At 39.7% G+C, this 27,437-nt stretch overlaps 1 protein-coding gene across 8 annotated transcripts in view; it reads right to left on the bottom strand.

The window, feature by feature from the left end:
- Positions 1 to 27,437, bottom strand: part of LOC141514006 (uncharacterized) — a 247,533-nt gene that overhangs the window by 7,807 nt on the left and 212,289 nt on the right. For 7 of the 8 annotated variants that reach the window (XM_074224410.1, XM_074224414.1, XM_074224415.1 and 4 more), the window contains 4 exons: positions 23,578 to 23,673; positions 17,086 to 17,181; positions 10,596 to 10,691; positions 7,356 to 7,451 (listed from right to left, as the gene is read on the bottom strand). In XM_074224410.1, the coding sequence (XP_074080511.1) occupies positions 7,356 to 7,451; positions 10,596 to 10,691; positions 17,086 to 17,181; positions 23,578 to 23,673 (384 nt within the window). The remainder of the gene's footprint in view (positions 1 to 7,355; positions 7,452 to 10,595; positions 10,692 to 17,085; positions 17,182 to 23,577; positions 23,674 to 27,437) is intronic. The other variant, XM_074224416.1, reaches the window with a different exon arrangement.

Genomic DNA, 27,437 nt, shown 5'->3' with positions numbered 1-27,437 from the left:
AGTGACAGTGATTGAGCCATTCTCAGCAAGAAAATGATCCTAGTCAATTCCAAAGGGCCCCTGATGAACAATGTTAACCAACAGAAATGGAGCAAAAAGGGAACATGATTGCCTAGATTGAAGCTTCCATGTTGCCATTCTAAAGGGCTGTATGTTCATTCTCAATCAATCTTATACAAAAATGTATAGCATGACTACAAAAGCAAATAGTCTCTACATAATTGCCTGCCTTCTCAGGATGGGCAGAGAAGCAATACAGAATACGCAATCTAAAATGGTAAACAGACTTCTGGTCAAGCTGGTGGAGACAAGATAGGCACTGTGCTAAGGTATTCTGGTTTCCACTCAAAAATCACATGAAAGAAACCTCTTAATAGAAATTTGATCGACAAAAGCCAGAAAGAAAGCTAGTAGAAGAACTCCTTTCAAAAGGTCTGTCTCAAGGCATCATGGGTGAACACTGAGTGGAGAACATTGAGCCAGTGGGGGCACGCTGAAGCCAGAGGATCAGTCTTAGCCATGATGGCTTTGGTGAGTAGGGTCCCAACAACCAACTTGAGCTATGGAATCTCTGGCGGGGGAGCAGATTTCTGTTGAGTCCCAGCTGGGCTAGTGGGTGAGTTCCAGTACAGAGTTGCGGAGCTCGACTGGACATCAACCAGATGGGCTTTGAGGCCCTGGGCTCCATAATTTTAGCAGAGCCTTCTTCTCAGAACAAACATTAATAGCCTCCCTCCATCCCCTCAGGTTCAGGTGTCTGAAGCAGAGCTCCCTCAGATGAAAGGGAGATTAACTGCCTAGCCCACATTGTTCAAGGATAATTCAGACTGTGCTGCTGTCCCTCACTCTCTCTAGCCCTAGGGAGAGGGCCTCAAATTGAGACCACAAACACTGCAGAGAAAGCAACCAGCACCACCTACTGGCCAACCCACTGAAGTGTTACTAAGCCAAGTGAACAAAGCCTCTAGGGTTTTCAAAAGCAAACTTCTGAGAACCAACCCAGTCCTCAACAGAAGATCATAGGAAAATGAAGAAAGGCCAGCAGAAGGGGGGCCCATTGAGAATTACTTTCAAAACACAGATTCTAACCTAGAGAGATCTAGAACTGCTGAGGAGAATATAAATTCGTGTCCAGTCTACAAAAACTTCTTTAAAGAAATCAGGAATTAGTTTAAAAATCAACTGGAAAAATTGGGAAAAGAAACTGAAGAGCACATTAATACGCGGGAAGAAAAAATTAACATATCACAACAAGAAAACAAATCCTTGGAAAACATAATGGGACACATACAACAAAAAGAGAATAAGTCTCTTAGATCCTCTATTAGGAAAATGATGCAAAAAGAAAATAATTCTCTCAAACAACACTTGGGCAAATGGAAACTCGTTCAAAAAGAGAATTGACCAATTGGAAAAGGAGTTGGACAAAACGGTAAATAAATGAAATTCTTCTCTAAAATCAAAGAATAGAATCTGTGGAAACTAATGACTTCATGAGACAATAAGATTCGGTTAAGCAAAGCCAAAAGATCGAAAAATAGATGAAAATGTAAAATACCTTATCAGGAAAACCAATGGCCTCAAGAAGACATCGAGGAGAGATAACCTAAGAATTATTGGTCTTTCTGAAAACAATGAAGAGAAAAAATACCCTGCTTTTAATATTACAAGATTTAGTGATAGAAAATTTCCCCCATTTCATGGGACTTAAGGGCAAAACAGTTATAGAAAAAATAGATCAATCCCCTCTAGAAAGGGATCCTTAAATGAAAACACTAAGCAATATTATTGCCAACTTCCAGAACTATCAAATAAAATAAAAATTCCTGCAAGCATCCAAAAAGAAACAATTTAATTACCAAGGAGCCACAGGAAGGACTACACAGGACCTGATTACATCAACATTAAGGGATTGAAGGGCTGGGATGAGATATCCTGAAGAGCAAGGGAGCTTGGGATACAACCAAAAATCTGCTGTCCAACAAAAGTGAGCCTTCTCTTCCAGGGGAAAAGATGGACATTTAACAAAATGGGAGACTTTCAACATCTCCTGATGAAAAGACCACAGCTAAATAGATAATGTGGACATGAAACAGGAGACACAAGAGACATATGAAAAAGCTTAAAAAAAGGTAAAGAAAAAAAATGCTATCCAATAAGATGAAACTGGCTATGTCCCCACCTGGAAGAAAGATTCTCATAAGTCTTGAGAACTGTAATATCAGAGAGACTATACTTAGCCAGAAATAATGGACACTCCTGACTTTTCTGTGACTCAGATATAATGATTCAAAAGCAATACCTTCCTAAAAAGAGGGATGGTAAGAGATGGGAGGTTGAAGGAGATTGAATGGGGTAAATCTCATTGCATTAAGAGGTACAAAGGAACTATTGCAGTCGGGGGGAAGACTCTTGCATTCATCAGATTTGACTTAAAAATAATGTACATACACTGAACTAAGTTAAGAAACTTATCTTATATTTCAATTATGTAAAGTGGAATAAGGGGAGAGGGGAGGAAAAGAGGAAATAACAGAAGGAAGGGAAGGAAAAAGGGACAAATTGAAAAGAGAAAGAAATGGGACAGGAGTTGCATATAGGAAGGCAAACAGGTGGTGGAATTCAAAAAGAAAATACTGGGGAATATGAATAAGGTGATAAAAAGGGAAAAATACAAACATTTAGAAGATAGCATGGAAGGCCATTAAGAGTTAGAAATTATAACACTGTGAATGGGATGAATGATCCCTTAAAATGTAAGTAAACAACACATTCGATTAAAAATCAGAATCTTGCAATACACTGCCTACAAAAAAATTCTCCCTCTGTTTGCTGTGAGTGCCCCCCTGAAATATATATATGAGAAATGATGGTAAAAGGTTTTGAGGGAAAATATATTTTGTGTCACCTGAAGTGAAAAAAAGCAGGTATAGCTATCCTTAATTCAGTTAAAGCATCTGTAAAAAGAGACTCAGTTAAAAGAGAGAAGGAAGGAAACTAATAATTTCCTAACGTGTACCATAGACAATAAAGTAATTTCAATACTAAATATGTATGCACCCAATGATATAATAAACAAATTCTTAGAGGAGACGTTGAAGAAGTTAAAAGAAGATATACACAGCAAAATCTCTACTAGAGGGACACCTCAATCTCCTACTCTCAGATGTAGATAAATCTTACCAAAACATAAACAAGAATGAAGTTAAGTAGGTAAATAGATTTTTAAGAAAACCTAGACATTTCAGACTTATGGAGGAAATTGATTGGTGATAGAAAGAGATGTACTTACTTTTCTGCAATACATCGCAATTAGGCAAAAACTGACCATGATCAATTGCAGAAAGGCAGAAATAGTGAATACATATTTCCCAGATCAGAATGCAACAAAAATCATGTACAATATTGTGCCATGGAGATATAGACCCAATACAAATTGGAAACTAAATAACTTCATTTTAAACAATGGGTGGCTAAAAACAACAAATTATAGAAAGAATTAGTTCATCCTAGATAATGACAATAATGAAACAACATACAAAACCTATGGGATTCACTCAAGGCAGCTCTCAGGGTATATATTGTATCTTTAAATGCTTACATGAATGAATTAGAGAAAGAGGAAATCAATGAGCTGAATATGCAACTAAAAACATTAAAGAGCAAATCAAAAAGGCCCAATTAAATACCCAATTAGAAACTCTAAAAACGGAGTTAATAAAATTAAAAGCAAGAAAATTATAGAACTAATAAAGAAAACCAAGAGTTGGTTTTATGAAAAAAAAACAATAAAATTGATACATCTGTGGTCAATTGCATTAAAAAAAATCAACCAAATTGTTTGTATCATAAGTGAAAAAGATGAACCCACCACCAATGAGGAGGTAATTACAGCAATAATTCAGAATTATTTTGCCAAACTCTATGATAATCCAAGGGAAATTGACAAATATTTACAAAAATGTAAGTTGATCAGGCTAAATGAAGAGAAATTTAAATATCTAAATAGCCCTATCTCAGAAAAAAGAATTTCAGCAAACCATTATTGAACTTCCTAAGGAAAAAATCTCTTGGGCCTGGTGTATTCACAAGTGAATTCTATCAAACATTTAAGGAATATTTGTTTCCAATTCTATATAAACTCTTTGTTAAAATAGGTGAAGACAGAACACTGCCTAACTCTATTTATGACATCCATACGGTGCTGATACCTAAAGCAGAAAGAGTTAAAACAGAGAAAGGACATTATAGACCTATCCCTTTGAAGAATATAGATGCAAAAATCTTAAATAAAATCTTAGCAAAATGATTATAACAATTTTTCACTACGATAATACATTATGACCAAGTAGGATTTATCCCAGGAATGGTTGGTTCAACATGAGGAAAACTATGAGTTTAATTCAATGTATCAATAACAAACTTATAAGAAATCATATGATTATATCAGCAGATGCTGGAAAATCTTTTGACAAAATACAACACCCATAACTACTAAAAACACTAGAGTACATAGGAATAAATGGATTGTTCCTCAGAATAATATGCAGTATTCATCTGAAACCATTAACAAGCATTATACGCAGTGAGGATAGGCTAGAGGCATTCCCAATAAGATCAGGGGTGAAACAAGGATGCCCATTATCACCATTACTATTCACTATTTTATGAGAAATGCCAGTTTCAGAAATAATAGCAGAAAGAAGAAACTGAAGGAATTGGAATTGGGAAGGAAAAGACAAAACTCTCACTCTTTGCAGATGACATAATAGTATTATACCTAGACGATCCCAAAACAGTCACCCACAATCTACTAGAAATAATCAGCAACGTTAGGAAAGTCACAAGCTACAAAACAAGCCCCCATAAATCCTCAACATTTCTATATATGACTAGCAACCTGCAGCAGAAGAACTAGATAGAGGAATCTCATTCAAAGTAACTTCAGACAATATAAAATAACTGAGGACTCTACCTGCCTAGGGTAGACTCAGAAACTTTTTGAAACCAATTACAAAACAATTCTCACACAATATAATCAAATTAAATAACTTGCAAATATCTCATGGACATAATAAAAAGGACAATTCTACAAAAACTAAACTACTTGTTTAGTGTCCTACCAAGCAAAATTCCAAAAAATAACTTTAATGAGTTAGAAAAATTGTAAGTAAATTCATATGGAAAAATAAAATCTGAAAATTTTCCGATATTTAATGGAAAAAAAAGTACAAAAGAAGGTGGCTTAGCCCTAACAGATCTAAAATTACATTATAAGGCATCAGTCATCACAACTGTCAGGTATTAGATAAGAAATTGAATGATAGATCAGTGGAAGAGATCAGGTGCAATATCAGGAAATGATTATAGTAATATCCAACTTGATAAAGAAAAGAGTCCAGCAATTGGGATAAAAACGCTCTCTTCAATAAAAGCTGCTAGGAAAAAACGGAAATGAGTTTGGGAGAAACTTGGTTTAGGCCAACACTTCAAACCCTATGGCAAGATAAGATCAAAATGGATACAGGATTTAGGCATAAAAAACAATATTATAAGCAAACTAGGAGATCAAGGAATAGTTTACCTGTCAGATCGATGGAAATGGAAGCAGTTTATGACCAAGGAAGAGATGGAGATCATCATTAAAAACAAACTAGACAATTTTGATTACATTACGTGAAAGACTTTTGAACAGACATGTCATTTTGTAGCCAAGATCAAAAGAAATGTACTATATTGGGAAACAATTTTTACAACTAGTATTTCTGGACTCATTTCTAAAATATACAGAGAACTGAGTCAAATTTTCGAAAAACCAATCCATGCCCCAATTGACAAATGGTCAAAGGATATGCAAAGGAAATTTACAGGTGAGGAAATCTAAGAGATCTGTAGTCTTATGGAAAATTTCTCTATATCACCACTTATTAGAGAAATGCAAATTAAAGCTTCTCTGAGATACCACCTCACACTTCTCAGACTGGCCCATATGACCAGAAAGGAAAATGTTCAATGTTGGAAAGGACATGGGAAATCGGGGACACTAATACATTTTGGTTGAGCTGTGAACTCATCCAACTTTGCTGGAGACCAATTTGGAATTATGCCCAAATGGCAACAAAAATGTGCATACCCTTTGATCCAGCAATACCACTATTGGGTCTATACTGTGAAGAGATTATGAAAAAGGGTAAAAACAACACTTGTACAAAAATATTCATAGCAGCCCTGTTTGTGGTAGCAAAGAATGGGAAATTCAATGAATGTCCTTCAAGTGGGCAATCGCTTGACAAACTGTGGTATATGCATGTGATCGAACAATCTTGTTCTATTAGAAACCAGGAGCGATGGGAATTCACGGAAGCCTGGAAGGATTTGCATGAACCGATGCTGAGTGAGATAGCATAATCAGAAAAATATTGGACATTCTAACAGCAACATGGGGCTAATGATCAACCTCAATGGACTTGCTCATTCCATCAGTGCAACAATGAGACAAAATTTTAGGGTGTCTGTGATAGAGAATACCGTCTGTATGCAGAGAAATTATTGTGGAATTTTATCAAAGACTACTACCTTTAATTTTAAAAAAAGTTATCTCATCATGTAGTTTTGCTACCTCTTATAACTTTATTTTTTCTCCTGAAGGATATGATTTCTCTCTCATCACATTCAACTTAGATGAATGTACAGCATGAAAACAATGTAAAGACTAAAATGGTAAACAAGGGACCTTCCAAAGATTACCTGCCCTGCAAGGGAGAAAGAAAGAAGAGAAAAATCTAAGAGAAAACAAAATGGCTGAGAAATCTGCCTCCTCCCCTCAGGAACTGAGAGATGTTACTATTCCAAAAGCCTTAGACTTTCCATTTAAGCCTAAGGAACATTATCTTATTTCAATGACTTCGTGCTTTTCTAAGACCTCTGTCTTCTTCCCTTGAGGCCTGAGCTCCTATATCACATTGCATGTATTCAAGCTAACTGCTTTCCTCCTCAGTGGTTAAGAATCTATGTCTGCCACAAAGGACATGGCCAATGAAACAGCGTAACAATAACATGTCTTCGATTGGGGAATGTTCAACAAAAACTTCAAAGCCCGACATGTCCACCTTGGACTAAGCCTCCAAAAGAGACAGCTTTCCACTGGAAGGGAATACTCAGCTTCCAAGGGAATGTAATAAAGGTATTGTCTGGATGTTATTTCCCAAGCAAGATTTCCCTTTATCCACTTCTGACCATGGCAGGGATCATTTGAAGTAGCCAGTACAAAGCACATATTTCCTTTCAAAGGTGCAGATTCCTAAGGACTCTAAGGGATATGGTACAAAGCCTAAACTGGCGATAGAAATCCTGACCTTCAGTTACTTCTGATGGCTCTGCCTCTTCCAGGTTTCTTGGTTGTTCTTCAGGTCGCTGCAGCTCTTCCAAATTGGAGGGGATTCCTGGTATCTCTGTAATAGGAATGACACTCAATCAATATCTTGGCATGTGTTTACAGTTCAGTAGAGTTGGCTGTTCCACACTATGTCTATGGCATTGGCTAACAACGGACTAAGAGGAGAGGAAGCATTTCTATGTCTTCTATCTCACCAAAAAAATCTGAATGAAGTGCCTGCCTATGATTGGTCAACCAGGAAGTAACAATGTGGACTTCCTGGATTCCTCTCTACCAGAGCTGGAACACTTCAAGAATAACTCTGGACTTATCCCCAAATAGGGCTAATTCCACAGTCCAAAACTTGATTTTTCATGAGCAGAAGAGAATATGCCTCTTCCTCTCACCTGAACTATGCCTATCCTCAGACAAGAAATGAACTTCTAAGACAATTGTATGACCTGTTGCAAAGTTAATTGAGCAGCACAGAAAGAGCATTCTATAGAGTAACATCGATTTTTTCAGTGATGATTTGGCTACTTTTTAGTAAGAAAGTCACATGAAATGATACCAAAGGAGAAATCTTTACCAAAGAAAGAAATAATGCTGAGTGAATGCAGATGGGAACCAACTTTACTTGTCATGTTCAAATGGTGGGTGGATATGGGCAATGGTTCTTATTCAGTATACCTGACACAGAAATAAATTACATGACTCCTACTGTTAATCTGTACTTAATTGTTTCCCCCCCCTGGAAAAGGGAAATATTCAACAGGGAACATGCAACACATATTAGACACAAACGAATCTGAAAAAGTTTTCATTCCATGGAATTGAGAATGAAATCAAAGGGAACAGGAAGAGTCAACAGTTATTGATGAAAAAAAGGACCTGTCCAGTAATGTATTGAGAAATATTTCTTGTCAAGTAAAAGGGTAAGACCAGACATTCATTGATGCCTTTAGAACCTTCTTATTGCTGAGATTTCCTGACTTCTTTATGTCTCTTTCTTCCTCAAGGAATCTCTGAATCTCTATGTCACTCTGCATAGGGTCTGACTTTCTGCCTCCCCCTTGATGCCTGGGCCTCTGTCTACTCAACAGCCCATCTGGAATACACCACAGTCACTACCCCAAACCTTCAATTATGGGACTTCAAACCACAATGTCAAGCCCCAACATTCTTGCTTTGATTAAGGATCAAATTTAGAAATTCTTCCAATGAAAGGAAATTCTCTCCTTCCTAGAGAGAGCATAAGGCAAGTGACCTTTGGGTGAATTTGATGACAAGGTGTCCCCTTCATTTCCCCTGCATCAGCATGTGACTATCGTAAAGGATCATGAGGAGAAGCAGGACCAAAGGTTTGCCTCTTTATCAAGCAGTTATCCAGTAACTCTCAGTGTGATGCAACAAAGCCTATACCCTAAAAAGAAATTCTGAGGGGCAGCTAGTGGGCGCAGTGGATACAGCACCGGCCCTGAACTCCGGAGTACCAGAGTTCAAATCCGCCCTCAGACACTTCATAATTACCTAGCTGTGTGTCCTTGGGCAAGCCACTTAACCACATTGCCTTGCAAAAACTTAAAAAAAAATAAATTCTGACCTTCAGATATTTCTGATGGCTTTTCCTCTTTCAACTTTCTTTTTCCCTGCTGTGGCTGCTCCCAATTCAAGGGGTCTCCTGGCCTCTTTTTAATATGAATTGAACAAAATGAATTTCTCAGGATTTGACAACTATTCAACTTCTTTGGTATTGCTTAAGAATGGACTAACAGCAGAGCACATATTTCTATTGCTTCCATCTGAAGACCTAACGGGAATTTACTACTTCTATGATTGGACTACCTGGATCACTGGGAGGCCCAAGGCTTCCCCAAAAACCACTACCTGCACTGTACAGCTAAGGATATGAGATGAAGACAAAGGAATTTATGAACACGAGAACTGGACCGCATTGGAATTTATGGATCACAGTCTGCCTGTGAATCTCACAGATTACCCCCCAATAGGGCCTGTGGAGAGGATTCACCCAGGCATACCAGTTTTCTCTTAGGTCCCTTTCGAGAGCTAAATCTGATTCCAGCATCTCCAAAGATTGCCATTCCAGTCTTCCACATTTTCTCCTTTCTCAAGATCAATGGATTGAAATCAGAAAGGCACAGTAGCGAACACCTAATGCAGCATCTGCCTTTGTCAGGTGAAAAAATGAAGTCCTAAGACATTTGCATTCCCTGCAGTAAACCTAATTGAGGAGACCAGACAAGACCATCCTACAGAGTAACTTCAATTCTGCACAATGATCGAGTGTGAATGACTCAGCGATTTTCAGCAAGCCTAGTGTATTCCAAAGGGGCCCTAATGAACTATGCTAACCAACACAAAAGGAGGAAAAAAGGCAGCATGATTGACCAGAATGAAGCTTCCCATCCTTCCTCTGTTACTGTTATTCTTAACATCTCTGTGTGCTGTCTCAATCAATCTAACACAGAAATGTATAGCAAGACAACAGAAGCATATAGTCTCTATGTGATTGCTTTCCTTTTCAGTGAAACCAGAGAAGCAAGAGAGAATCAACAATCTAAAATTGTAAACAATGGACCTTCCTAATATTACCTGCTCTGAAAGGGAGAAAGAAAGGAAAGAAAAATCTAGAGGAAAACCAAATGAATTAGAAATTTGACTCTTGCCATCAGGAATTGAGACATGTGCCTCTTACAAAAAGTATTAGACTTTCCACTAAATGCCTTCAGAACATTATCTTGTTGTAATGACTTCATGCTTTTGTCAGTCCTCTGTCTCCTTCCCCTGAGGCCTGAGTTCCAACAGCTCAGTGCAACTATTTGAGCTTGCTGCATTCCTCAATGGGGGCTAGGACTCTATACCCCCACCAAGGAACAAAGCCAATGCAATAGTGTTTCAATATAATGTCTTCCTTTGGGGGACGTGCAACAAAATCTTCAAAACCCCCCACCTACCTTTGACTAAGTCTCAAAATGAGAAGTCTTTCCACTAGAATGGATATTCAGCTTCCAAGAGTGTGTAATGAAGGCACTGCCGGGATGTTATTTCCCAAGCATACTTCCCATTAATCCCCTTCAGTCTATGGCAGGGATCATTTGCAGTAGCCAGTACGAAGGACATCCTTCCTTTCATAGGTTCAGATTCCTAAGAATTCTGAAGGATATGGTAAGAAGCCTAAACAGGCAAAAGAAATTCTGACCTTCAGTTACTTCTGATGGCTTTGCCTCTTTCAACTTCCTTTCTTGTTCTTCATGTCGTCTCACCTCTTCCAAATCTGCGGGGGCTCTTGGCATTTCTGTAATTGGAATGACACTCAATGAATATCTTGGCATTTGGCTACTCTTCAATATATTTGGCGGTGCCACACAGTGTCTATGCAGTTCCCTAACAACGGACTAAGAGCAGAGGAAAACTTTCTATGTCTTCTATTTCAACAAAAATTCTGAAGTGACTGGCTCCATGATTGGAAACCATGTTCAACTAGGAGGCCCAAAGCATCCCATCAAAACACGACATAAACCAGCAGTCTGTTGCCAGATAGCAGACCCTGAGGACTTAACAATATGGACTTTCTAGATTCCTCTCTACTGGAGCCAGAAACATTTCAAGGATAACTCTGTACTTATCACCAAATAGGGCCTTGGAAAAGATTATTCTGGGTTCATCAATGACCCCTAAAGCCCATTTCTTGCCCTAAATCTCTGAAACCCGGACCCTAAAGACTTTAATTTCACAGTGCAAGACTTGATCTTTGAGGAGGATCAATGGATTTCAGTCTGAGTGGAATATTCCTCCACACTGAGTTTCTCAGCATTTGACAACTATTCAATAGAGAGCACTGCCCCACAAAATTTCCTTGGTGTTGCCTAAGAATGAACTAACAGCCGAGGAAATATTTATATTGCTTCCATCTGAACACCTAAGGGGAATGAACTTCTTATATTCTTGGACTAGCTGGGCCAACAGGAGGACCAAAACATGACCAAAAATCACTAATTGCACTGCACAGCTAAAGCCATGAGATGAGGTCAAAGGAATCTGTCAACCTGAGAACTTGACTACATTGGAATGTGAAGATCACTATTAACAGGAGGATGAATCTGTCAGTGAACCTGAGAGATTTCCCCAAATAGGATATTCCGAGAGGGTCACCCAGGTAGGCCCATTCTCTCCAAGGTCCATTTGTAGAACTAAATCTGATTCCAACATCAAAACAGATCGCCATACAAGTCTTTCACAATTAATCATTTCTCGGGAACGATGGATTGAAATCAGAAAGGAACAATAGCAACCAACTTATTCAGAATCTGCGTTTGGCAGGTGACTAAATGACATCCTGAGAGATTTGCATTCCCTGAAGAAACCTAATTGAGCCTATCCAGAACATTCTACAGAGTACCTCCAATTCTGCATAATGATAAAGTGACAGTGAATGAGCCATTCTCAGCAAGAAAATGATCCTAGTTGGGGCGGCTAGGTGGCGTAGTAGATAAAGCACTGCCCTTGGAGTCAGGAGTACCTGGGTTCAAATCCAGTCTCAGACACTTAATAATTACCTAGCGGTGTGGCCTTGGGCAAGCCACTTAACCCCATCTGCTTTGCAAAAAAAAAAAAGAAAAAAAGCCTAAAAAAAATAGGAAAATGATCCTAGTCAATTCGAAAGGGCCCTGAAAAACAATGTTAACCAACAGAAATGGAGCAAAAAGGGAACATGATTGCCTAGATTGAAGCTTTCAGGCTGCCATTCTAAAGGGCTGTATGTTCGTTCTCAATCAATCTTGTACAAAAATGTATAGCATGACTACGAAAGCAAATAGTCTCTACATAATTGCCTGCCTTCTCAGGATGGGCAGAGAAGCAATATACAATACACAATCTAACATGGTAAACAGACTTCTGGTCAAGCAGGTGGAGAGAAGATAGGTACTGTGCTAAGGTATTCTGGTTTTCACTCAAAAATCACATGAAAGAAACCTCTTAATAGAAATTTGATTGAAAAAAGCCAGAAAGAGAAGCTAGTAGAAGAACTCCTTCCAAAAGGTCTCTCTCAAGGCATCATGGGTGAACACTGAGTGGAGAACAGTGAGCCAATGGGAGCAGGGTGAAGCCAGAAGATCAGTCTTAGCCATGATAGCTTTGGTGAGTGGGGTCCCAACAACCAACTTGAGCTGTGGATTCTCTGGGGGGGGGGGGGGGAGCAGATTTCTGGTGAGTCCCAGCTGGGGTAGTGTGTGAATTCCAGTACAGAGTTGCGGAGCTCGACTGGACATCGACCAGATGGGCTTTGAGGCCCCGAGCTCCATACTTTTAGCAGGGCTTTCTTCTCAGAACAAACAGTAATAGCCTCCCTCCACCCCCTCAGGTTCAGGTGTCTGAAGAAGAGCTCCCTCAGATGAAAGGGAGAATAACTGCCTAGCCCACATTATTCAAGGGCAATTCAGACTGTGCTGCTGTCCCTCACTCTCTCTAGCCCTAGGGAGAGGGCCTTAAATCGAGACCACAAACACTGCAGAGAAAGCAACCAGCACCCCCTACTGGCCAACCCACTTAGAATTACTAAGGCAAGTGAACAAAGCCTCTAGGGTTTTCAAAAGTAAACTTCTGAGAACCAACCCCGCAAAGCCAGCAAAAAGGAGGGTCCATTGAGAATTACTTTCAAAACACAGATTCTAACCCAGAGAGATCTAGAACTTCTGAGGAGAATATAAATTGGTGTCCAGCCCACAAAAACTTCTTTAAAGAAATCAGGAAGGAGTTTAAAAATCAACTGGAAAAATTGGGAAAAGAAACCCAAGGGAACACTAATACTTGGCAAGAAAAAAATTAACATATAAGAACAAGAAAACAAATCCTTGGAAAATAGAATGGGACATAAACAACAAAATGAGAATAATTTTCTCAGATCCTCTATTAGGCAAATGATGTAAAAAGAAAATAATCCTCTCAAAGCAACACTTGGCCAAATGGAAAACTCCTTCAAAAATAAAACTGACAAATTGGAAAAGGAGTTGCAAAACGTAAATGAAGAAGAAAATTCTTCTCTAAAAAAAAGAAAATTATCTGTGGAAACTAATGACTTCATGAGACAATAAGATTCTGTTAAACAAAGACAAAAGATCGAAAAAGTAGGAGAAAATGTAAAATACCTTCTCAACAAAACCAATGGCCTCAAGAACAGATCTAGGAGAGACAACCTAGGAATTATTGGTCTTTCTGAAAACAACGAAGAGAAAAAAAAACCTGGACTTAATATTACAACATTAGTCATGGAAACCTGCCCTGATGTCATGGGACTAGAGGGCAAAATAGTAATTGAAAAAATACATCAATCCCCTCTGGATAGGGATCCTAAAATGAAAACTCTAAGAAATATTATTGCCAACTTCCAGAACTATCAAATAAAATAAAAACTCCTGCAAGGATCTAGAAACAAACAATTTAAATACCAAGGATCCACAGTAAGGATTACACAGGACCTGGCTACATCAACATTAAGGGATGGAAGGGCTGGAATGAGATATATTGTAGGGCAAGGGAGCTTGGGATGCTACCAAAAATCCACTGTCCAACAAAATTGAGCCTTCTCTTCCTGGGGAAAAGATAGAAATTTAACAAAATGGGAGACTTCCCACATTTCCTGATGAAAAGACCACAGCTAAATGAAAAATGTGGACATCAAACAGGAGACTCAGGAGAAAAATGAAAAGGTTAAAAAAAAAGGTAAAGAGAGGCAGCTAGGTGGCGTAGTGGATAAAGCACAGGGCTTGGACTCAGGAGTACCTGGGTTCAAATCTGGTCTCATACACTTAATAATAATTCCACAGTCCAAAACTTGATTTTGGATGAGCAGAAGAGAATATGCCTGTTCATCTCAGCTGAACTATCCCTATCCTCAGACAAGAAATGAACTTCTAAGCCAATTGTATAACCTGTTGCAAAGTCAATTGAACAGCACAGAGAGAGCATGCTGTAGAGTAACATCGATTTTTTTCAGTGAATGATTTGACTACTTTTTAGTAAGAAAGTCACATGAAATGATACCAAAGGAGAAATCTTTACCAAAGAAAGAAATAATGCTGAGTGAATGCAGATGGGAACCAACTTTACTTGTCATGTTCAAATGGTGGGTGGATATGGGCAATGGTTCTTATTCAGTATACCTGACACAGAAATAAATTACATGACTCCTACTGTTAATCTGTACTTAATTGTTTCCCCCCCTGGAAAAGGGAAATATTCAACAGGGAACATGCAACACATATTAGACACAAACGAATCTGAAAAAGTTTTCATTCCATGGAATTGAGAATGAAATCAAAGGGAACAGGAAGAGTCAACAGTTATTGATGAAAAAAAGGACCTGTCCAGTAATGTATTGAGAAATATTTCTTGTCAAGTAAAAGGGTAAGACCAGACATTCATTGATGCCTTTAGAACCTTCTTATTGCTGAGATTTCCTGACTTCTTTATGTCTCTTTCTTCCTCAAGGAATCTCTGAATCTCTATGTCACTCTGCATAGGGTCTGACTTTCTGCCTCCCCCTTGATGCCTGGGCCTCTGTCTACTCAACAGCCCATCTGGAATACACCACAGTCACTACCCCAAACCTTCAATTATGGGACTTCAAACCACAATGTCAAGCCCCAACATTCTTGCTTTGATTAAGGATCAAATTTAGAAATTCTTCCAATGAAAGGAAATTCTCTCCTTCCTAGAGAGAGCATAAGGCAAGTGACCTTTGGCTGAATTTGATGACAAGGTGTCCCCTTCATTTCCCCTGCATCAGCATGTGACTATCGTAAAGGATCATGAGGAGAAGCAGGACCAAAGGTTTGCCTCTTTATCAAGCAGTTATCCAGTAACTCTCAGTGTGATGCAACAAAGCCTATACCCTAAAAAGAAATTCTGAGGGGCAGCTAGTGGGCGCAGTGGATACAGCACCGGCCCTGAACTCCGGAGTACCAGAGTTCAAATCCGCCCTCAGACACTTCATAATTACCTAGCTGTGTGTCCTTGGGCAAGCCACTTAACCACATTGCCTTGCAAAAACTTAAAAAAAAATAAATTCTGACCTTCAGATATTTCTGATGGCTTTTCCTCTTTCAACTTTCTTTTTCCCTGCTGTGGCTGCTCCCAATTCAAGGGGTCTCCTGGCCTCTTTTTAATATGAATTGAACAAGATGAATTTCTCAGGATTTGACAACTATTCAACTTCTTTGGTATTGCTTAAGAATGGACTAACAGCAGAGCACATATTTCTATTGCTTCCATCTGAAGACCTAACGGGAATTTACTACTTCTATGATTGGACTACCTGGATCACTGGGAGGCCCAAGGCTTCCCCAAAAACCACTACCTGCACTGTACAGCTAAGGATATGAGATGAAGACAAAGGAATTTATGAACACGAGAACTGGACCGCATTGGAATTTATGGATCACAGTCTGCCTGTGAATCTCACAGATTACCCCCCAATAGGGCCTGTGGAGAGGATTCACCCAGGCATACCAGTTTTCTCTTAGGTCCCTTTCGAGAGCTAAATCTGATTCCAGCATCTCCAAAGATTGCCATTCCAGTCTTCCACATTTTCTCCTTTCTCAAGATCAATGGATTGAAATCAGAAAGGCACAGTAGCGAACACCTAATGCAGCATCTGCCTTTGTCAGGTGAAAAAATGAAGTCCTAAGACATTTGCATTCCCTGCAGTAAACCTAATTGAGGAGACCAGACAAGACCATCCTACAGAGTAACTTCAATTCTGCACAATGATCGAGTGTGAATGACTCAGCGATTTTCAGCAAGCCTAGTGTATTCCAAAGGGGCCCTAATGAACTATGCTAACCAACACAAAAGGAGGAAAAAAGGCAGCATGATTGACCAGAATGAAGCTTCCCATCCTTCCTCTGTTACTGTTATTCTTAACATCTCTGTGTGCTGTCTCAATCAATCTAACACAGAAATGTATAGCAAGACAACAGAAGCATATAGTCTCTATGTGATTGCTTTCCTTTTCAGTGAAACCAGAGAAGCAAGAGAGAATCAACAATCTAAAATTGTAAACAATGGACCTTCCTAATATTACCTGCTCTGAAAGGGAGAAAGAAAGGAAAGAAAAATCTAGAGGAAAACCAAATGAATTAGAAATTTGACTCTTGCCATCAGGAATTGAGAGATGTGCCTCTTACAAAAAGTATTAGACTTTCCACTAAATGCCTTCAGAACATTATCTTGTTGTAATGACTTCATGCTTTTGTCAGTCCTCTGTCTCCTTCCCCTGAGGCCTGAGTTCCAACAGCTCAGTGCAACTATTTGAGCTTGCTGCATTCCTCAATGGGGGCTAGGACTCTATACCCCCACCAAGGAACAAAGCCAATGCAATAGTGTTTCAATATAATGTCTTCCTTTGGGGGATGTGCAACAAAATCTTCAAAACCCCCCACCTACCTTTGACTAAGTCTCAAAATGAGAAGTCTTTCCACTAGAATGGATATTCAGCTTCCAAGAGTGTGTAATGAAGGCACTGCCGGGATGTTATTTCCCAAGCATACTTCCCATTAATCCCCTTCAGTCTATGGCAGGGATCATTTGCAGTAGCCAGTACGAAGGACATCCTTCCTTTCATAGGTTCAGATTCCTAAGAATTCTGAAGGATATGGTAAGAAGCCTAAACAGGCAAAAGAAATTCTGACCTTCAGTTACTTCTGATGGCTTTGCCTCTTTCAACTTCCTTTCTTGTTCTTCATGTCGTCTCACCTCTTCCAAATCTGCGGGGGCTCTTGGCATTTCTGTAATTGGAATGACACTCAATGAATATCTTGGCATTTGGCTACTCTTCAATATATTTGGCGGTGCCACACAGTGTCTATGCAGTTCCCTAACAACGGACTAAGAGCAGAGGAAAACTTTCTATGTCTTCTATTTCAACAAAAATTCTGAAGTGACTGGCTCCATGATTGGAAACCATGTTCAACTAGGAGGCCCAAAGCATCCCATCAAAACACGACATAAACCAGCAGTCTGTTGCCAGATAGCAGACCCTGAGGACTTAACAATATGGACTTTCTAGATTCCTCTCTACTGGAGCCAGAAACATTTCAAGGATAACTCTGTACTTATCACCAAATAGGGCCTTGGAAAAGATTATTCTGGGTTCATCAATGACCCCTAAAGCCCATTTCTTGCCCTAAATCTCTGAAACCCGGACCCTAAAGACTTTAATTTCACAGTGCAAGACTTGATCTTTGAGGAGGATCAATGGATTTCAGTCTGAGTGGAATATTCCTCCACACTGAGTTTCTCAGCATTTGACAACTATTCAATAGAGAGCACTGCCCCACAAAATTTCCTTGGTGTTGCCTAAGAATGAACTAACAGCCGAGGAAATATTTATATTGCTTCCATCTGAACACCTAAGGGGAATGAACTTCTTATATTCTTGGACTAGCTGGGCCAACAGGAGGACCAAAACATGACCAAAAATCACTAATTGCACTGCACAGCTAAAGCCATGAGATGAGGTCAAAGGAATCTGTCAACCTGAGAACTTGACTACATTGGAATGTGAAGATCACTATTAACAGGAGGATGAATCTGTCAGTGAACCTGAGAGATTTCCCCAAATAGGATATTCCGAGAGGGTCACCCAGGTAGGCCCATTCTCTCCAAGGTCCATTTGTAGAACTAAATCTGATTCCAACATCAAAACAGATCGCCATACAAGTCTTTCACAATTAATCATTTCTCGGGAACGATGGATTGAAATCAGAAAGGAACAATAGCAACCAACTTATTCAGAATCTGCGTTTGGCAGGTGACTAAATGACATCCTGAGAGATTTGCATTCCCTGAAGAAACCTAATTGAGCATATCCAGAACATTCTACAGAGTACCTCCAATTCTGCATAATGATAAAGTGACAGTGAATGAGCCATTCTCAGCAAGAAAATGATCCTAGTTGGGGCGGCTAGGTGGCGTAGTAGATAAAACACTGCCCTTGGAGTCAGGAGTACCTGGGTTCAAATCCAGTCTCAGACACTTAATAATTACCTAGCGGTGTGGCCTTGGGCAAGCCACTTAACCCCATCTGCTTTGCAAAAAAAAAAAAAAAAAAAAAAAAGCCTAAAAAAAATAGGAAAATGATCCTAGTCAATTCGAAAGGGCCCTGAAAAACAATGTTAACCAACAGAAATGGAGCAAAAAGGGAACATGATTGCCTAGATTGAAGCTTTCAGGCTGCCATTCTAAAGGGCTGTATGTTCGTTCTCAATCAATCTTGTACAAAAATGTATAGCATGACTACGAAAGCAAATAGTCTCTACATAATTGCCTGCCTTCTCAGGATGGGCAGAGAAGCAATATACAATACACAATCTAACATGGTAAACAGACTTCTGGTCAAGCAGGTGGAGAGAAGATAGGTACTGTGCTAAGGTATTCTGGTTTTCACTCAAAAATCACATGAAAGAAACCTCTTAATAGAAATTTGATTGAAAAAAGCCAGAAAGAGAAGCTAGTAGAAGAACTCCTTCCAAAAGGTCTCTCTCAAGGCATCATGGGTGAACACTGAGTGGAGAACAGTGAGCCAATGGGAGCAGGGTGAAGCCAGAAGATCAGTCTTAGCCATGATAGCTTTGGTGAGTGGGGTCCCAACAACCAACTTGAGCTGTGGATTCTCTGGGGGGGGGGGGGAGCAGATTTCTGGTGAGTCCCAGCTGGGGTAGTGTGTGAATTCCAGTACAGAGTTGCGGAGCTCGACTGGACATCGACCAGATGGGCTTTGAGGCCCCGAGCTCCATACTTTTAGCAGGGCTTTCTTCTCAGAACAAACAGTAATAGCCTCCCTCCACCCCCTCAGGTTCAGGTGTCTGAAGAAGAGCTCCCTCAGATGAAAGCGAGAATAACTGCCTAGCCCACATTATTCAAGGGCAATTCAGACTGTGCTGCTGTCCCTCACTCTCTCTAGCCCTAGGGAGAGGGCCTTAAATCGAGACCACAAACACTGCAGAGAAAGCAACCAGCACCCCCTACTGGCCAAAACACTTAGAATTACTAAGGCAAGTGAACAAAGCCTCTAGGGTTTTCAAAAGTAAACTTCTGAGAACCAACCCCGCAAAGCCAGCAAAAAGGAGGGTCCATTGAGAATTACTTTCAAAACACAGATTCTAACCCAGAGAGATCTAGAACTTCTGAGGAGAATATAAATTGGTGTCCAGCCCACAAAAACTTCTTTAAAGAAATCAGGAAGGAGTTTAAAAATCAACTGGAAAAATTGGGAAAAGAAACCCAAGGGAACACTAATACTTGGCAAGAAAAAAATTAACATATAAGAACAAGAAAACAAATCCTTGGAAAATAGAATGGGACATAAACAACAAAATGAGAATAATTTTCTCAGATCCTCTATTAGGCAAATGATGTAAAAAGAAAATAATCCTCTCAAAGCAACACTTGGCCAAATGGAAAACTCCTTCAAAAATAAAACTGACAAATTGGAAAAGGAGTTGCAAAACGTAAATGAAGAAGAAAATTCTTCTCTAAAAAAAAGAAAATTATCTGTGGAAACTAATGACTTCATGAGACAATAAGATTCTGTTAAACAAAGACAAAAGATCGAAAAAGTAGGAGAAAATGTAAAATACCTTCTCAACAAAACCAATGGCCTCAAGAACAGATCTAGGAGAGACAACCTAGGAATTATTGGTCTTTCTGAAAACAACGAAGAGAAAAAAAAACCTGGACTTAATATTACAACATTAGTCATGGAAACCTGCCCTGATGTCATGGGACTAGAGGGCAAAATAGTAATTGAAAAAATACATCAATCCCCTCTGGATAGGGATCCTAAAATGAAAACTCTAAGAAATATTATTGCCAACTTCCAGAACTATCAAATAAAATAAAAACTCCTGCAAGGATCTAGAAACAAACAATTTAAATACCAAGGATCCACAGTAAGGATTACACAGGACCTGGCTACATCAACATTAAGGGATGGAAGGGCTGGAATGAGATATATTGTAGGGCAAGGGAGCTTGGGATGCTACCAAAAATCCACTGTCCAACAAAATTGAGCCTTCTCTTCCTGGGGAAAAGATAGAAATTTAACAAAATGGGAGACTTCCCACATTTCCTGATGAAAAGACCACAGCTAAATGAAAAATGTGGACATCAAACAGGAGACTCAGGAGAAAAATGAAAAGGTTAAAAAAAAAGGTAAAGAGAGGCAGCTAGGTGGCGTAGTGGATAAAGCACAGGGCTTGGACTCAGGAGTACCTGGGTTCAAATCTGGTCTCATACACTTAATAATAATTCCACAGTCCAAAACTTGATTTTGGATGAGCAGAAGAGAATATGCCTGTTCATCTCACCTGAACTATCCCTATCCTCAGACAAGAAATGAACTTCTAAGCCAATTGTATAACCTGTTGCAAAGTCAATTGAACAGCACAGAGAGAGCATGCTGTAGAGTAACATCGATTTTTTTCAGTGAATGATTTGACTACTTTTTAGTAAGAAAGTCACATGAAATGATACCAAAGGAGAAATCTTTACCAAAGAAAGAAATAATGCTGAGTGAATGCAGATGGGAACCAACTTTACTTGTCATGTTCAAATGGTGGGTGGATATGGGCAATGGTTCTTATTCAGTATACCTGACACAGAAATAAATTACATGACTCCTACTGTTAATCTGTACTTAATTGTTTCCCCCCCTGGAAAAGGGAAATATTCAACAGGGAACATGCAACACATATTAGACACAAACGAATCTGAAAAAGTTTTCATTCCATGGAATTGAGAATGAAATCAAAGGGAACAGGAAGAGTCAACAGTTATTGATGAAAAAAAGGACCTGTCCAGTAATGTATTGAGAAATATTTCTTGTCAAGTAAAAGGGTAAGACCAGACATTCATTGATGCCTTTAGAACCTTCTTATTGCTGAGATTTCCTGACTTCTTTATGTCTCTTTCTTCCTCAAGGAATCTCTGAATCTCTATGTCACTCTGCATAGGGTCTGACTTTCTGCCTCCCCCTTGATGCCTGGGCCTCTGTCTACTCAACAGCCCATCTGGAATACACCACAGTCACTACCCCAAACCTTCAATTATGGGACTTCAAACCACAATGTCAAGCCCCAACATTCTTGCTTTGATTAAGGATCAAATTTAGAAATTCTTCCAATGAAAGGAAATTCTCTCCTTCCTAGAGAGAGCATAAGGCAAGTGACCTTTGGCTGAATTTGATGACAAGGTGTCCCCTTCATTTCCCCTGCATCAGCATGTGACTATCGTAAAGGATCATGAGGAGAAGCAGGACCAAAGGTTTGCCTCTTTATCAAGCAGTTATCCAGTAACTCTCAGTGTGATGCAACAAAGCCTATACCCTAAAAAGAAATTCTGAGGGGCAGCTAGTGGGCGCAGTGGATACAGCACCGGCCCTGAACTCCGGAGTACCAGAGTTCAAATCCGCCCTCAGACACTTCATAATTACCTAGCTGTGTGTCCTTGGGCAAGCCACTTAACCACATTGCCTTGCAAAAACTTAAAAAAAAATAAATTCTGACCTTCAGATATTTCTGATGGCTTTTCCTCTTTCAACTTTCTTTTTCCCTGCTGTGGCTGCTCCCAATTCAAGGGGTCTCCTGGCCTCTTTTTAATATGAATTGAACAAGATGAATTTCTCAGGATTTGACAACTATTCAACTTCTTTGGTATTGCTTAAGAATGGACTAACAGCAGAGCACATATTTCTATTGCTTCCATCTGAAGACCTAACGGGAATTTACTACTTCTATGATTGGACTACCTGGATCACTGGGAGGCCCAAGGCTTCCCCAAAAACCACTACCTGCACTGTACAGCTAAGGATATGAGATGAAGACAAAGGAATTTATGAACACGAGAACTGGACCGCATTGGAATTTATGGATCACAGTCTGCCTGTGAATCTCACAGATTACCCCCCAATAGGGCCTGTGGAGAGGATTCACCCAGGCATACCAGTTTTCTCTTAGGTCCCTTTCGAGAGCTAAATCTGATTCCAGCATCTCCAAAGATTGCCATTCCAGTCTTCCACATTTTCTCCTTTCTCAAGATCAATGGATTGAAATCAGAAAGGCACAGTAGCGAACACCTAATGCAGCATCTGCCTTTGTCAGGTGAAAAAATGAAGTCCTAAGACATTTGCATTCCCTGCAGTAAACCTAATTGAGGAGACCAGACAAGACCATCCTACAGAGTAACTTCAATTCTGCACAATGATCGAGTGTGAATGACTCAGCGATTTTCAGCAAGCCTAGTGTATTCCAAAGGGGCCCTAATGAACTATGCTAACCAACACAAAAGGAGGAAAAAAGGCAGCATGATTGACCAGAATGAAGCTTCCCATCCTTCCTCTGTTACTGTTATTCTTAACATCTCTGTGTGCTGTCTCAATCAATCTAACACAGAAATGTATAGCAAGACAACAGAAGCATATAGTCTCTATGTGATTGCTTTCCTTTTCAGTGAAACCAGAGAAGCAAGAGAGAATCAACAATCTAAAATTGTAAACAATGGACCTTCCTAATATTACCTGCTCTGAAAGGGAGAAAGAAAGGAAAGAAAAATCTAGAGGAAAACCAAATGAATTAGAAATTTGACTCTTGCCATCAGGAATTGAGACATGTGCCTCTTACAAAAAGTATTAGACTTTCCACTAAATGCCTTCAGAACATTATCTTGTTGTAATGACTTCATGCTTTTGTCAGTCCTCTGTCTCCTTCCCCTGAGGCCTGAGTTCCAACAGCTCAGTGCAACTATTTGAGCTTGCTGCATTCCTCAATGGGGGCTAGGACTCTATACCCCCACCAAGGAACAAAGCCAATGCAATAGTGTTTCAATATAATGTCTTCCTTTGGGGGATGTGCAACAAAATCTTCAAAACCCCCCACCTACCTTTGACTAAGTCTCAAAATGAGAAGTCTTTCCACTAGAATGGATATTCAGCTTCCAAGAGTGTGTAATGAAGGCACTGCCGGGATGTTATTTCCCAAGCATACTTCCCATTAATCCCCTTCAGTCTATGGCAGGGATCATTTGCAGTAGCCAGTACGAAGGACATCCTTCCTTTCATAGGTTCAGATTCCTAAGAATTCTGAAGGATATGGTAAGAAGCCTAAACAGGCAAAAGAAATTCTGACCTTCAGTTACTTCTGATGGCTTTGCCTCTTTCAACTTCCTTTCTTGTTCTTCATGTCGTCTCACCTCTTCCAAATCTGCGGGGGCTCTTGGCATTTCTGTAATTGGAATGACACTCAATGAATATCTTGGCATTTGGCTACTCTTCAATATATTTGGCGGTGCCACACAGTGTCTATGCAGTTCCCTAACAACGGACTAAGAGCAGAGGAAAACTTTCTATGTCTTCTATTTCAACAAAAATTCTGAAGTGACTGGCTCCATGATTGGAAACCATGTTCAACTAGGAGGCCCAAAGCATCCCATCAAAACACGACATAAACCAGCAGTCTGTTGCCAGATAGCAGACCCTGAGGACTTAACAATATGGACTTTCTAGATTCCTCTCTACTGGAGCCAGAAACATTTCAAGGATAACTCTGTACTTATCACCAAATAGGGCCTTGGAAAAGATTATTCTGGGTTCATCAATGACCCCTAAAGCCCATTTCTTGCCCTAAATCTCTGAAACCCGGACCCTAAAGACTTTAATTTCACAGTGCAAGACTTGATCTTTGAGGAGGATCAATGGATTTCAGTCTGAGTGGAATATTCCTCCACACTGAGTTTCTCAGCATTGGACAACTATTCAATAGAGAGCACTGCCCCACAAAATTTCCTTGGTGTTGCCTAAGAATGAACTAACAGCCGAGGAAATATTTATATTGCTTCCATCTGAACACCTAAGGGGAATGAACTTCTTATATTCTTGGACTAGCTGGGCCAACAGGAGGACCAAAACATGACCAAAAATCACTAATTGCACTGCACAGCTAAAGCCATGAGATGAGGTCAAAGGAATCTGTCAACCTGAGAACTTGACTACATTGGAATGTGAAGATCACTATTAACAGGAGGATGAATCTGTCAGTGAACCTGAGAGATTTCCCCAAATAGGATATTCCGAGAGGGTCACCCAGGTAGGCCCATTCTCTCCAAGGTCCATTTGTAGAACTAAATCTGATTCCAACATCAAAACAGATCGCCATACAAGTCTTTCACAATTAATCATTTCTCGGGAACGATGGATTGAAATCAGAAAGGAACAATAGCAACCAACTTATTCAGAATCTGCGTTTGGCAGGTGACTAAATGACATCCTGAGAGATTTGCATTCCCTGAAGAAACCTAATTGAGCATATCCAGAACATTCTACAGAGTACCTCCAATTCTGCATAATGATAAAGTGACAGTGAATGAGCCATTCTCAGCAAGAAAATGATCCTAGTTGGGGCGGCTAGGTGGCGTAGTAGATAAAGCACTGCCCTTGGAGTCAGGAGTACCTGGGTTCAAATCCAGTCTCAGACACTTAATAATTACCTAGCGGTGTGGCCTTGGGCAAGCCACTTAACCCCATCTGCTTTGCAAAAAAAAAAAAAAAAGCCTAAAAAAAATAGGAAAATGATCCTAGTCAATTCGAAAGGGCCCTGAAAAACAATGTTAACCAACAGAAATGGAGCAAAAAGGGAACATGATTGCCTAGATTGAAGCTTTCAGGCTGCCATTCTAAAGGGCTGTATGTTCGTTCTCAATCAATCTTGTACAAAAATGTATAGCATGACTACGAAAGCAAATAGTCTCTACATAATTGCCTGCCTTCTCAGGATGGGCAGAGAAGCAATATACAATACACAATCTAACATGGTAAACAGACTTCTGGTCAAGCAGGTGGAGAGAAGATAGGTACTGTGCTAAGGTATTCTGGTTTTCACTCAAAAATCACATGAAAGAAACCTCTTAATAGAAATTTGATTGAAAAAAGCCAGAAAGAGAAGCTAGTAGAAGAACTCCTTCCAAAAGGTCTCTCTCAAGGCATCATGGGTGAACACTGAGTGGAGAACAGTGAGCCAATGGGAGCAGGGTGAAGCCAGAAGATCAGTCTTAGCCATGATAGCTTTGGTGAGTGGGGTCCCAACAACCAACTTGAGCTGTGGATTCTCTGGGGGGGGGGGGGAGCAGATTTCTGGTGAGTCCCAGCTGGGGTAGTGTGTGAATTCCAGTACAGAGTTGCGGAGCTCGACTGGACATCGACCAGATGGGCTTTGAGGCCCCGAGCTCCATACTTTTAGCAGGGCTTTCTTCTCAGAACAAACAGTAATAGCCTCCCTCCACCCCCTCAGGTTCAGGTGTCTGAAGAAGAGCTCCCTCAGATGAAGGGAGAATAACTGCCTAGCCCACATTATTCAAGGGCAATTCAGACTGTGCTGCTGTCCCTCACTCTCTCTAGCCCTAGGGAGAGGGCCTTAAATCGAGACCACAAACACTGCAGAGAAAGCAACCAGCACCCCCTACTGGCCAACCCACTTAGAATTACTAAGGCAAGTGAACAAAGCCTCTAGGGTTTTCAAAAGTAAACTTCTGAGAACCAACCCCGCAAAGCCAGCAAAAAGGAGGGTCCATTGAGAATTACTTTCAAAACACAGATTCTAACCCAGAGAGATCTAGAACTTCTGAGGAGAATATAAATTGGTGTCCAGCCCACAAAAACTTCTTTAAAGAAATCAGGAAGGAGTTTAAAAATCAACTGGAAAAATTGGGAAAAGAAACCCAAGGGAACACTAATACTTGGCAAGAAAAAAATTAACATATAAGAACAAGAAAACAAATCCTTGGAAAATAGAATGGGACATAAACAACAAAATGAGAATAATTTTCTCAGATCCTCTATTAGGCAAATGATGTAAAAAGAAAATAATCCTCTCAAAGCAACACTGGGCCAAATGGAAAACTCCTTCAAAAATAAAACTGACAAATTGGAAAAGGAGTTGCAAAACGTAAATGAAGAAGAAAATTCTTCTCTAAAAAAAAGAAAATTATCTGTGGAAACTAATGACTTCATGAGACAATAAGATTCTGTTAAACAAAGACAAAAGATCGAAAAAGTAGGAGAAAATGTAAAATACCTTCTCAACAAAACCAATGGCCTCAAGAACAGATCTAGGAGAGACAACCTAGGAATTATTGGTCTTTCTGAAAACAACGAAGAGAAAAAAAAAACCTGGACTTAATATTACAACATTAGTCATGGAAACCTGCCCTGATGTCATGGGACTAGAGGGCAAAATAGTAATTGAAAAAATACATCAATCCCCTCTGGATAGGGATCCTAAAATGAAAACTCTAAGAAATATTATTGCCAACTTCCAGAACTATCAAATAAAATAAAAACTCCTGCAAGGATCTAGAAACAAACAATTTAAATACCAAGGATCCACAGTAAGGATTACACAGGACCTGGCTACATCAACATTAAGGGATGGAAGGGCTGGAATGAGATATATTGTAGGGCAAGGGAGCTTGGGATGCTACCAAAAATCCACTGTCCAACAAAATTGAGCCTTCTCTTCCTGGGGAAAAGATAGAAATTTAACAAAATGGGAGACTTCCCACATTTCCTGATGAAAAGACCACAGCTAAATGAAAAATGTGGACATCAAACAGGAGACTCAGGAGAAAAATGAAAAGGTTAAAAAAAAAAGGTAAAGAGAGGCAACTAGGTGGCGTAGTGGATAAAGCACAGGGCTTGGACTCAGGAGTACCTGGGTTCAAATCTGGTCTCATACACTTAATAATAATTCCACAGTCCAAAACTTGATTTTGGATGAGCAGAAGAGAATATGCCTGTTCATCTCACCTGAACTATCCCTATCCTCAGACAAGAAATGAACTTCTAAGCCAATTGTATAACCTGTTGCAAAGTCAATTGAACAGCACAGGGAGAGCATGCTGTAGAGTAACATCGATTTTTTTCAGTGAATGATTTGACTACTTTTTAGTAAGAAAGTCACATGAAATGATACCAAAGGAGAAATCTTTACCAAAG

The sequence above is a fragment of the Macrotis lagotis genome, chromosome 2, assembly GCF_037893015.1.
Source record: "Macrotis lagotis isolate mMagLag1 chromosome 2, bilby.v1.9.chrom.fasta, whole genome shotgun sequence".
NCBI lineage: Eukaryota > Metazoa > Chordata > Mammalia > Peramelemorphia > Peramelidae > Macrotis > Macrotis lagotis.
Note: the sequence above shows the minus strand (reverse complement) of the source record. Positions and strands in the feature narration are given on the sequence as shown.